Raw genomic sequence first — 13455 nt, 5'->3', positions numbered from 1 at the left:
TTTCAATGAATTAGTGTTCATCAGCTGCTCATTAGCAACGTCATTGACTGCTGTTTGCGTCTGTATTTTCCACCTCTTTTCCTGTTCGCAGGGGGTAAAATAACTCCAAGTAAAGGTCGTGTCTATAAATCAAGGCAAAACAAAAGAGCAGAGGAGAGATACGAAACTTAAATACTAAAACTTACTCGTTTCTTGCTTGCCGCAGTAGTTGGCCATAAAGCCAAACTGCAAAATCATAAACATGCATGTGTACATATGGGTTTATACTAATAGTACGCTTGTTTTGATGTGTTTCCCCAATGTTAAGTATACGCAATGTGGGCTTCGTTTTTGGCTGTTTCGCTGGTCAGACGCTAATATTAACTTCGGTAAGCTAGCTTTATGACGTTATTTATCACTCATACAGCTAGATAACCAAAGACAACATAGCACCCTGTATATAGAGCCGGTTGTGTAACACTGCAAATGGTTGAAAGGGAAAGGAAAGTGGCCTCCTCTTTTGTTAAATTTGATGCACGCTTATTTCTCCTCACTTTTTTGGCCAGGGTTTATTTTTATTTTGTGTATTATTTATGGTAAGTGCTCGCTAGCCCCATGGACATTCACTCGATTGCTCGTTTCACCGACTTGTCGCCCACTCACGCACACAATCCAATTTCCCACAGACACACATGTCGTCATTGTTGCTTTGGTTTTGGCTTTAATGTCTTATACGAGTGTGTTTTTTTGCGCAGGCGTCGCCGCTGCGAATGCATTGGGAAATGCAACGTGGAATTTGTATGCATTTTGCATAGACGGCGCAACGAGATAATGGTCGGAAAAAGGTCAAAGTTGGACGAGCGCGCGTTCGTCCAGAACCAGAAACGGAATTGAAACCTCGATGCCATGGGAAGAAGCGAGGAGCTGCAATGATTTTCCCTCGCTCCAAGAAATATTCCCATAAATATGCACGCTACGACGATCAACAATTATGCCCACCAAAACGAGACCCGTCCCATTCTTACTCTACTCTTACTCCCATCGCATTCTCAATGTTTCGGTTGGTCAAGTGACTGTAACTGGAACGACGGAAGACATAGTCGCAGTCCAAGACGGTGACCAAGACGGTGACGAAGGCGAAGACGAAGACGGAGGCATTGGGTGGTGGTGGTGGGTTTAGTTTGGGTTTGGTTTTGGGTTTGGGCTTGGACTCGAACTCGGACTCGGACCTGCATCGGCATTATAGCGCCGGCCAAGTCAGTAAGTGAGTAAGCCAAGTGAACGGCTGAGTGGCCTTAGCTAGGTCCACAAGTCTACAAGTCTACGGCCTGCTAGACGAGCGTTCCGTAACGCAAGTTCCCACAATTATGCGCCTCGCTCGACTCCACAACTCCTCGCCCCGACTCACACACATAGTCACTCGTGCACCACTCTCTACTGGTAATAATCGCTGGAACATAAAGTGGCGGAAAATGTTGAAAAGCACCCAAGCAGCCAGGCGAATTTTCTGAATGTCTTACTTCACTGTCTTACTCTACTCCACTTCACTCCACTCCACTTCACTTCACCATTTTGTGCGCCTGCCTCAAATTGTGCAATGTATATTGTGTGACGACAGTAGCCAGCCACTTACGCTCCGCGATCCATTCAATAGGCTAAAGTACGAATGCCTTTTAGGAAACATTCAAAGTCTGGGGCCGCAGTACCAGATCCAGATGAAACGCTAACTGGCTTAATGAAGGGTTCTTAAAGCTAGTTAGTTACACAATGCCAACTTATATTAGTTAGCAAAGGTCTACGCTTCAGGAGAGGAAGCTAACCCACGTATTTGCCTAAGATTCAAGTGGGGAATAGGTATATTATCTGCAAAGGTACCATGAATCCCATGGCAGTTATATTATAAGTCGGTGAGCAATGCAAAGTTCCCTGATTTTCGCTCTCCAGGCAAATCTTGAATTAATAGCCATCTGTGATGCACTCAGCTAGTGACTGTTTCTATACAGCCTTCCATTGAATTTTCTTCTTTGCACTTGCGGTGAGTACACCTGGAGATAGATCTCACCATATAAGCCAATCCCAACGAATCTCCCGACTCGAGGCGGTGACGTAAATGACAGAATCAACATAATATCCATACCAAATATAGATGCGAGTTGACGCCTAGTCGCTGACCGCAACTCGTAGTCAAATAGTTCCAAGAACAAATCACACATCACGAGAAATGGAGGGGTATGTACTATAGCATCAGCATATTCAAATGGAGCTATTCGACTGGGCGAGATGCCGCCGCCGATTGGGGCCACAAAAGAGCCGAAAGCGGAGACTTTGCCTAGGCCTAGATCGCAGATCTTAGCATATATGTACATATAGGAAGCTGATTACCAAATCGATTTCGAGTTGCCGCGGAACACGTTTTCTGCGGCCCAAGCCAGAAAATCAAGAGTTTACCGTGCATATGAGATGAGGTAGATGACGATAGCGCTATTGAAAATTCTGCAAGCGTGTGTCGCTCCTACAGAGCCGGATGTCTAAAGAATTTGCTCACGATCTACTATACGTACCTTCTATTATATATTCGAACGCTGGTGTGTGTGAGTGTGTGCGAGTGTGTGCGAGTGTGCGTGTGTGCCTGTGGGGTTATATCAAACAGCTGCGAATGCAAATGACATACCCAGATATCTTGAGGCTGGAGAGGAAACGACGAACTGAATATGGAACTTGGAAATGGAGTTGTGTTGAACGGTGGTGGCGCGATCTCCGAGCATTTCACACCGAATCGGGCACTAAACTGCACTGCTTTTTCTGATCTCGATCTCTGATTCGGCCAAGTGCGACTCTGGTCTCCAAAGATTTGAGATTTTTCAAGATTTTGGCTCTGGCACCGGATTGCTTTAGCACACACCTTCAACGCCGCCAAACGCTTCTAAACTAAATTCAGTTTTGGTAAAAATGCGACAAACGAGCTCCAGATCAGCTTCTTGAGACGTCCGACGTCGACGTCGGCGCAGCCATACAGTACATAAGCCCGCTGCCAGGTATCTCGTCGGTGTGAGCCGCCTCTGCATTGGTGTGCCGATGATCCGATCGCTTACCTGTAGCGCCGACTGCGACGCCGGCAGCGTTGTTACCTGATTTTCGGGTTTTTGTTTTTGCCCTGCGAGCGGCGAGCGACCCATGATTTCCCGCCAAATGAGAGGCACACAGGTAAGACAGGTAAGGGTAGGAGACAAGTACAAAGCCTGCTTGCCCAGGTGCCACTGTGTGCGTGAGTGGGCCTCTCTTCGCGTCGATGTGTGGGTGCGGCAAGGTGTATGTACCACACACACGTACACGGGGCACTCCACCGACTTATAGATGGCTGAAAGACGTTGCCTAACGATTGTCTATGTGGCTGTGGCTAGGGCTATTGATTTTAGATTTCAACAATGCGGGTGAAAAATGCTCAAAATTATATTGCACGAAAGCTGAAATTATAAAAGCTGCCATTACAAGCAACCCATACAGGGTGAGCTATTCGAAAAGTTTAGTGTACTTCGTCAGAAATTTCGTAGGATAATTTGAGAGTATAAAAACATTTAAAACGCTGATTCTCTACTTTGAAAAGGAAACTGGTAATTGGATTTTGTATTTCACCCTTTATAAGGAAAGTTAAATGGGAGATTTTATTCTTAATGGTACTTTAAAAACTATCATGTTTTATGTATCTAAAGATTCCTTAGTGGTTGTTTTTAATTTGAATATACTATTGATTTAGTTCGTTGCAAAAATTCAAGCTGAAACCCTGTTAAGCACATAAAAGTGTACGATTTCTGGTTGTGTTTTTTTTCTTCGACAAATTTGTTGACTGGTTGACTTTTGCCAAAAAAATATACAGCGCGAAAAAGCCACAGAAAATAAAACACGGCAAAACCCAAAAATAAAATGAAAGAAGCCCGCAAATGCCAAGAGAAACTTGATCAAGAGTTAGGAGGTCGGCCGAAAGTTGCCCATCTGACTTAGCCGGGTATCTTGCTCCTCTATAAAGAGGAGTGTGAAAATTAACAGCTGATCTTAGATATGGATACGGCCAAGAGATCCATTTACGGATTGACGTGGTCTAGTGGAAATTAAATTCAAAATCATAAGCTATAACTATGGGCGTAAAATAATATTAAGTTTGATTATTACGATAAAAAGTACATGACCATTAAATCACTTTTAACCCAATTTATTGTTTTGTTTATTTAGAAATGAGGGAAATAAACACGTTGATTACCTTTACCAAATGAAATCTTTATAATTCGTACAGTGCTTAACTAAATCTAAAATAATCCTTGAAACAGACATTCCGAAATTTATTATTTTTTTCCGGAACGTAAGGTGTGACATCTGTTTGAAGAAATTTTCAACAGAAAGAAAGCAAGATAATCTTTATTCAAGGCATGCACAATCCCAGAGGAAAAATCCCGGCGAGGATCATCCCTTGTTCCTGGCAAATCCTTACTTGTTTCAATAATCCCACCTAAACATACCCATTTCGAACAACTGCTGCTGAGAACCCACGTACATCACGCAATCAACTGTAGCGCAATGGCCACGCAACAAGCAGCAAAGAATAAAAAAATCACTTTTATGGCAAAGATCAAACTGGCAGAAAAACAACAGCGATGTCGAAAAATACGTTACCAAGGTAGTCCGACGACGATCGCTGCGGCTGCCGTTGCACTGAGAAAATTTTCTTAAGTTCTTAGATATATAATTTATGCATATCATAAAAAAAAAGTACTGTACTTCTTAATTAACTTCAAACTTAAAATCAATGTTTTGAAGCTAGTTTGTCACTGCCTTACCAATACCATACCAATACCCACTTTTTTCCCAGTGTACTGCTGCTGCGTGGCAGCGACAACAACAGCAACATCCACATCAATAGCAGCAGCAGCTACAACAACAGCGACAGCCAACAGCAAAGAAATGGCCGTTAAAGTTGCCAGGCAAATGGCAAAAGTCAGGGGCGTAGCTCCATCCAGGGTTTGCCCCACTGTTCCAGAAGACCAGCGGAGGCACTAGCTCCCCTTTTGAGCGATACGTGAGCAGTTCCCTTGGCACGTTTTTCGGTTTTTTCTCCTTGTTTAATTTTTTTCTTGATTTCTTCGTGTTTTTTTTGTATTTTTTTGGCGTGGCCGACGACGCCCGTTTGCCATCATAAAAGAAGTCAATTGAATTTCAATTTAAAGTACATAATGGCCAAGTGAAGGAGGTGAGTTGCTCGAACCGAAGGGGAAGGGGGGCGGTGGAGAGTGGTGAAGGCAACGCTGCCGCCTTTCGAATTTCACAAAGTCAACCGTGTGGTTTTTGTTGCTGGACTTGGCTTTTTGCTGTTGGGGCTCAAACTCTTTGCTGTTGTTGTTGTCTGTGTGGGATTGAAGACTATGTATAGAGATATATATATGTATATTTAGGTATTTATGTATTTCATGTACAAGGCCCAGGCACGCAAGGCTTTTGGCTTTCAAGCCAGAGATATGTCCATGTGTAGTTGTGTCCGTTGCTCTTTTGATTTAAACGTGCTTAAATTTAAAGATCAAATTGCTTGGGTTTCGTTTTTATTTTCCTCTTTTTGGGGGGGACTTTTTCGGGGGCGGGCTATTTAGCGGTAGGCCCAGGAATTTTAAATCGTAGACAAGCAAAACCGCAATAATCGGACAGGAATCGTGTAGAAATAAGCAATCGCTGCAGTGAGTCAGAGATTGAAATGTAGTTTTTTGTTGGCGGATATGGTTAGCAATTTATTTAGAAAGCCAGAGACTCGAGTGCACCCACAGATTTAGAGGCTGACACACATTTTTCAGCTTTATTCGCATTTCGCCCACCGTTTGGATAATTTCGCTGGAAAAAATGATTAAGTGATTAGGGGCTTTTGCGGCTGACTAACATTCGAAAACGAAAGACTTAGGCAACGAACTTGCCCATAACCTATTGACATTATGACGCGGCAAGGAGGAGGCTTCTCCCCTTCCCTCTTTACCACTCTTTCTCTCTCTCTCTGACTAGCTCTCTCCTACTCATTCACTTGCATCTCGCTGACTTCGGTTTGGAAATTTGCATTGTTTGCCAACGTTGCGACCTCCCGATTTGTCTGCCTGCCAAGCAAACGTGAGATGAGTTGGGGTTTGCTCATTTGCCGCCTTTCTGCCTCCGCCGCTGGGAACGTGCAGAGAAAATATTTGACTTTTTGCGCACACAGTTATGGATATATAAATATGTCAAAAGTTTTGTTTGCCTTTCTGTCGCGGCCATTGTGGGAAAGTGTAAGGTTCTGGGCCCGAAGCTCTCGGACGACAGTTTGCCGGAGATCTTATCGGTGGATGGGTAATTAATTGCTTAGGGGCCTGCCCGGGCATCGTATTTGGTGGCAGAGCTAAATAATTTTAAAATTAGCAGCATTAACTGAGCAGTACTGTTTGGGAATTAGAACTGAAAGATACATTGTTTTCAGCATGCCAAATGCTTTCTTGAATGTAGATAAAAAGTAGATAAAAGTAGATAAAAATCAATAAAGAAACATATCAAATTTGAAGAACTTATATTAGTCATAACATTAACATTTTACCTTTTAGGATTAACATATACCGACTACCATATACCCAGCTAAGTTCTCTGAGTCTCAAACAAGTTTCTCAACATTAAAACATAGAATCCATTCACTTTGAGGCTCTATCGATTTCCAGATCATTTCACAATTCAAAGACCCGGACTGGCCATTGTCCGAGATCTCCAAATGACCAGGTTAATAAGCATATACCACTGGAAACCAGTTGGTCCAACTAGCGGAGCCAAGCCCCTGGGGTGGGAGCTCACTTAGGCCCCTCTAAAAGCATACGCATAGCCAATGGTCGGGGCCATATTTACACTCTCCGTCCGAAAAACCCTATTCAGCCGGAGCCAGAACTAATAAAACTCATTAAACCAAACATGTTTGGGCCAAGACAAAGGCCTCTGTCTATGCCCAATTTGAATAATCTCCTACACAGAGAGCAGACTATGGCCACATCAAATGGGGAACTGGATGGCGGCGAGAACCCGCGAGTCAATAATCTGATTGGGGAGGCGAGTGAGAACAACGTTCAATTAAAAGCAGAACCCAAATTAATGAAATGAAAATAAAAATAAATTAACCAAGGCCTGAACTCGACTTCAAATCTGAACCGAATCCGAATCTGAATCCGAACCCGAAAGAAAGCGGCCGTGCGGCGAAACCAACCAAACCAGCAGCCTCTGAAAAAGAGAGAATCAAAATGATGACTTTTCAGTTCGGAGCGAAACTGTACCCCCCTGTTCGGCATCGGCATCGGCATCGGCATTGGCATGGGCATGGGCATTATAATGATCACCGAGATCATGATGATGCTGCGTGAAAGAGGAAGAACACAAAAGGTGGCTGTGGAACCCAAACCCGAACTTCCACCGGCAAATGGCCAAGATCGATACAATTTTCGAGCAGCATTCGGGTTTTCGGACCCCAAAAGTCAGAGAACAGTAACAATGCCGAGCCACAGATACAAAGATACCCAGATACATATGGCTACACATATACGTATGGCGGCCATAAGGCGGGGGACTGAGACAAAGTCACCTTTTTGGTTATACGGGGAGAGACAAAAGACGTGGAATGGGAACAAGATCATTGCATTTTTGCTGGCTGCTGGCTGTTTTTGTTTTTGTTGCAGCCCCGAAGCCAGTTTCGCCCCAGCCTGGTAACAAGTTTGACTGAAAATTCTAAAAATAATGCCGGCCGGTTTGTCGTTTCCAAAAGAAAATCAAAAACACACAAAAAAAGGGGGAATACGAAAAGAAAGAGTGGGCCCAACTCCAGAGATGGTGCATCTGTGGGCGAGTGTGAGTGAGTGAAGGGTAGGAAAAAAATAAGCAACACAAAAAAGTAACATTTCGAAGGAAGGGACTAAGGATGCCAAGTGCCAAGTCACTCGATTCGGCTTACAGGCAGCTGCAATTGGTCCAGGGATGGACCGCAATTCACAGGTGATTTCCATCAGTGAATCAATCTCTTTTTGTTAGCAAAATTTTTATATTTTATATATATACGTATATATATTCATTCATATATGTATGTTCAGAGAATGGCAACGCTAAATAATTTAATTTGCAAGTATTTGGGTCATAAAATAAATTAACGAAATTAGTTGTACGTGGAAACTTTAATAAAATATTTTAATACAGATATTTTTAAGATATATTTTATTTTAATTTGTATTAACAAACCAAAGCAGCAAAACATATATCCCAAATTGATAACTAGTCACCTTTTAATACCATGATGCTGCAGCCCTGAAGCTGACCGATGTTGCATCTTTCCGCTGCAGAGCCAAACCAATCTCGGGCCCAATCCCTATCCAGTCCGGTCCGGTCCGGCTGGCTTTGGTCATGAGTCCCTAGTGCCCAGTGCCCGGTGCCTGGGCCCTGATGATCATGACGCTGCTAAATGTGGCCGGTGGTGCCCAGCATGGGGCAGGGGCAGCCGGTTCAGTCTGTGGTGCTGTCCCCCTCCTCAGCCCTCAGCGCTTGTTTGCAACAAGTAACGCGCCGAGGAATCTGTATTTGCCGGGCCAAAGAGTTGCTTACCTGCGGAGGCCGAGCTACCTGTGTCCAGGTAGGCGTATGCATGTGTGCCTGTGCCCTATCCACATCCTTCGTCTCTGCAGTGGATGCAGCAGCCAGCGGTCAGCGGAGGCAGCGCAGCATCGAACCATCATTATATTCAGGTATACCCGTCTATATATGTGCACATATATACACTCTTTATATAAGGGCCAGCAGATTGTGATTGTCTCTCCTGGTATGACTCGGCATCTTGCTCTTGGTTATGGGGTAGCTAGGCGTCGGGCTCTTCTGCCATTGCTTAATGGTTTTAGGAAATCGAAAATTAAATAATTTATCTCGATTTTATGACGTTACAAGCAGGTTTTGATGCCCCTCATCCCCATCCAGCACGCGATAAATCTCCGGCTTACAATCAGGAGAAATGCTGCCAGAACAAAAGCCCACATGTCCATTGCGTTGCCTTCGGCTCGCCGGTGATTTGAATAGCCACAGTTCTAGTGCCACAAAAAGAGCGATGCTGCCAGTGGTCCCTGACCCTCGTCGTAATCAAAGACGCCCAGTGAATCAACCGAGTATGGGGGGGTCTATTTTTGTAAAACCCCAACTCGACTTGCTCATTATTTTGCCGCTTTTTGGCTGGTCATCGCTCTCAAGTGGCTCATTCGGGTCGAGATTGATTCGAAAGAAAGGTGCAGAGAAAGTGGCAAGGAGGCAGTGGACTTGGACCAAGTGGGTTGTTGCTGGACCTTCGCTCAAACACAGAAAAAAATGATGAGTAAAACTATGCTTTTATATAATGCGATACATGGTTATCAGCAAGAAGTTTGTAATTTGCATAAACGGATTCTAACTCCCATTATACGCATCCTATTTTCAGTTACAACAAGACAGAAACCAATCCTCGACTATCAGATACCCGTTACTCAGCTAGAGGAAAACGCAATTTTGAACACATAACAAAAAGAAAAAATTCTCAACGTTTCATTTTAGTAATTGTAATTTAATAATTAAAGGAACTCATATTCTCATTTAGGGTTATTTCTGTTTGTGTTCTGTGTACGTAAGAGGAGCATGCCCAGCATTTAATGGCATATCGATATAAAATTGACAAGTCAAACTATTTCCAAAACAGTGGGCGTGACAGTTTTTGACGTCGATGGTACCCCATTTACTCTACGAGCATATACTGTTACAGAAATTAAAAAAATTAATAATTAATAATAGAAAATAAAAAAAATAGAAAATAATAAAATTAGAAACGATGTCACAATATTAAAAAAGGTAATATATTTGAACATATATGTCTTTTTAAAGGTGTACTGATTTTTTGTTAGGGGAAATGAATCGCCTTGTCTCTTTGGTCGCATGTGCTCGGATCGGTGTGCGATTGATGGAAAAGTTTTCGGCTTAATTTTACCAGGCAGCTGGTACAGTTTTGATAATGGCCAAGATACTTTGTGGTCATTTCGATGTGGTTTAAAGTTGTTTATATATAGGTATAGTACAGTATAGGTATACTCTGCGAAACGTTGAAGACATTTTATCTAGCCACTAAATCTTACTCAACTGTCACTCGATTTTGACTCGATTTAGAAGCTGTTTTGTTTACTCAAATTTTTTCACCCTGTACGCATTTGTAAAATGTTTGTGCAACACTCTTTAGTAGAAATCTAAAGGATTTGGACAACAAATATTTCGAAACATTCAGTGCGCTCTTTTTTTTATAATTTCCTATTGTTCGTCAAATTTTATGAAGATTTAACTATTAAGGCCTTAGAACTTGATTCGTACTAAAGAAAATAAAAAAACATATTGCCGAGGCGAGGGAGAATTTAAAAAGTTCTCTTGATATACCTTTACCTATTTATTAAAAAAAAAAAAAATACAATAAAAATATTAAATGCTTTTTGAAAATTGAGAGTGACAACTTGCAGTTGCTGTTTGTGAGCGTGGCCAAAATGATTTTGGCATATCGATAGAAATTGACAAAACAAACAATAAGATATTGCAAATTAATTCCAATATTTTTCAAGAGTGTGGTCGCTTTGGTAGGTTTTGAAGTGCTGTGGGATTGGCAGTAATACAATCTGCATGCTTTATCTTAAATTTTTAGACGGGTAATTCCGATTAAGAATAAATATACGTAGTTTATAAAGTCGGCAATTCCCTGGTAAATACGAAACATTCGTATTTGTTTGTTTTACATTGTTAATTCGGCTATTCGTCCGATCTTTACTAAATAAAGCCTTTAATTTTGACAATAAGATATGTATATAAAAATTGAGTGATATGCGCACGTTTTACAAAAGGTAGAAACCCCGAATTTTAAAGATTTTATGTTTCCCCATATATAGATTTCATGAAAAGCTCCAGCACCTCATTGTCATCTTCTGACTAATAATTCACACAAAACCATTGTGTACAAGAATATAGTAACACGTATCATGAATACGATTGAATACAATCAATAAAAATGTATGTTAATTCTAGGTTTATTTGGCTTATTCAGTAAAAAACAAACTTAAGGAAACCCTAAAGACCTTTATTATTTTTCTAGTAGAGCACCACCTCCTCAATCCCATACCAATTTGCAGAGTACATCGGTTTCGCCTGACGTTTCTCCACGATATTTGTGAGCAGCGGCAGCAAATTGGCTAAGTCGAGTAAACTTTCTTCGTAGAAGGAGAGTAAATTAGCCCATTCGGAGAGCGTCTCGAGCAATGCCTGGTCCTTGGAAATAATCAGCAGGGTGCAATGAGAGGTCAAAATGCACCCAAGCCACCGGAGGGCCTGGACTTCCGTTTGCATTGGCGAGCAATCCAGACTGGGTCGTTCCTCCAACTGGACATTGGGGTCATTGACCAGATCGAACAGGTGTCTCATCAAGAGGTGGACATGGGAAAGCTCCAGTCGGTAACGCAGATGCTCCTCGATGCCGCCGGCATGAAATCTGCAGGCTAGCACTGCATTTAGCAGCTCCTTGTTGGAGTAACTCTTAGCCGTTGGTACAGCGTTGGAATCGCCATTAATAGCCTGACGAGGCTTGCATTTATCTAGAGCATAGCGCAGTGACCAGGCCAGCATTCTCTCCGATATGTTGCTGTACCGCCTAAGACACATCAGGACGTGCTCTGTGTTGTCGGTCTTGATGAAAAGTGTGAGAATCCTTTCGATGATCTCCTCTTCGCCTGCGCCACTTCTCTCCAGCTGCCGGACTAAAGCCTGTACAGCTGTATTATTCGGCCCCTTGTCAAAGAAGTTCGTCATCAGAGTGACACTCACGTCCTCCAGCCCATTCTCGCATGTGGTCGCCTCTCCATGAACATGCTGTTTGATGATTTCGTCGATCTCTTGATCCACTACCTCGGGAGGATCGTAGGCCAACTCTCGGCCATCAGCTTTTTCGTAGTCCAAGTTGGGCATTTGCTTATTTATATGGGATTTTACAGCTTTATAGTTTAAGGATTTCGTACTACCATCAAACTTAATAAGCGACTCCAGATACTCCTCCTCGTTTATGTGATCCAATTCAATAGGCGAGAGGTGAGTATCACTAAACTGGGAGCCCAACATGTCCACCAGCACCTCCCGGTTCATTCGGTAACGCACCGCCGCTATATTATTTCCCATGGCCAACAGGATGTGCTCATTCCCGGCCCAAAGGCGAGAGAAGTCCAAGTACACTTTGAAGTACTGCTTCGCGTTGACCACTTTGAACTGAGTGTTATAAACCAACAGCGAGGCGCCTTCCTGGCTGTAGTTGGCGCCGTAGATGGCAGCAAAGTTTCGTGAGACTCCGTGCACTGATAGCTTGCTCTCCACATTCAGCTCGGCCAGCATAGACACGAATTGTCCTGGGGATCGCTCTGATGTGCCCTCCGCAAGGTTCAGCATGAAAATGCGTTTGTCAGACCCTGTAAAATTCAATAAATTTGTAGTTTTCGTTCTTACATATTATTTTATCAAAACTGATCCTCCACACTGATATACCGAAAGTTACTTACAAATGGTCAGCAACTGAGGATCTGCATCGCCCTCAACGACAGCATATCCCGCGAGGCGAACCTCTTCCCGTTTAATAAGGTACTTCCGCCGGTTTGCCGTGTCCAGGGAGAGGCGGATGAGCTGCAGTTCGCCGGTGGCCTTTGTTTCCTCGAAATATGTGAGCACCTGCTGGCCTTGGGCCAACGCGTAGACTGTGGGCTTGCTGATGACCTTGCTGGCGGCCAGGGCCAGTTGCTCAGCCGTATCCTCCTTCTGGTCCTTTCTCGAGGCCAACGCCTGGGAAAGGGTTTGGCACTCGCCATCGCTGTAGAGGATCAATGCCTCCTGTAAGGTTGCCACCACGTGAGCGATGCTTTTCTGAAACTGCAAGGAAAGGGTATTATCCACAATTACATGATGAGTTTAAGCTGCCCATACCTTCAGCTTCTTGCACTTAGACACATCCATGGTGTCCACATCCCAAAGCCGCAGTGCGTGATTTCCAAAGACGCCCACATACTTCTGGCTGCTGGGATCGTATATAACCTTGGAGGATAGCTTTTCCGGCAGGGACCAACTGAGCAACTGTTTTTGTGTGCTGATCTATAAGGAAACCGCGTTTGTTACATGGGCATTTAGATATTTTGGTGTCCAAACTCACGTTCAAAACAACCACCACGTTGCGCGCCAGCGTGGTCACCACATTGCCATTTTCCCTGTCTGCAGCTAGGCCCAGAAACTCCTTGTGGTCGGGGATGGGAAACAGGTTGTAGTAGGACAGGAACTTGGACATTATTTAAGCGAATTGAAAACAATTGCAGCACGTGCAAAGCGGCATCCAAAACTGAGCCACAGGGTGATTCGTGCGATTGAAAGCAGTGTTTTGGTATT

General features: G+C 43.4%; 2 protein-coding genes across 5 annotated transcripts; one reads left to right on the top strand and one right to left on the bottom strand.

Annotated features, from left to right (window-relative positions):
* The first annotated feature begins 5373 nt into the window (after positions 1-5373).
* Positions 5374-9537, top strand: LOC27207007. 4 transcript variants are annotated; one of them, XR_005544019.2, is made up of 3 exons: positions 5374-6330; positions 6690-8741; positions 8941-9537. XR_005544019.2 is itself a non-coding variant. In XM_039293766.2 (2 exons), the coding sequence occupies exons 1-2, from the start codon at positions 8462-8464 to the stop codon at positions 9060-9062; spliced, it is 405 nt and encodes a 134-aa protein (XP_039149700.1). In that variant the 5' UTR covers positions 8206-8461; the 3' UTR covers positions 9063-9537. The 4 variants fall into 4 exon arrangements, 2 of the variants coding, with proteins under 2 accessions (XP_039149700.1, XP_016032521.2); XM_039293766.2 differs by lacking the exon at positions 5374-6330 and having other exon boundaries at positions 8206-8741; positions 8938-9537; XM_016182772.3 differs by lacking the exon at positions 5374-6330 and having other exon boundaries at positions 8210-8741.
* Positions 9538-11051: 1514 nt separating this feature from the next.
* Positions 11052-13440, bottom strand: LOC6738701. The gene is made up of 4 exons (XM_002085467.4): positions 13226-13440; positions 13003-13167; positions 12585-12948; positions 11052-12494 (listed from the first exon to the last, which is right to left on the bottom strand). The coding sequence occupies exons 1-4, from the start codon at positions 13355-13357 to the stop codon at positions 11134-11136; spliced, it is 2022 nt and encodes a 673-aa protein (XP_002085503.1). The 5' UTR covers positions 13358-13440; the 3' UTR covers positions 11052-11133.
* Positions 13441-13455: the final 15 nt, after the last annotated feature.

The sequence above is a fragment of the Drosophila simulans genome, chromosome 3L, assembly GCF_016746395.2.
Source record: "Drosophila simulans strain w501 chromosome 3L, Prin_Dsim_3.1, whole genome shotgun sequence".
NCBI lineage: Eukaryota > Metazoa > Arthropoda > Insecta > Diptera > Drosophilidae > Drosophila > Drosophila simulans.
The sequence above is the reverse complement of the archived record's forward strand: the minus strand, read 5'-3'. Positions and strand labels throughout refer to the sequence as shown.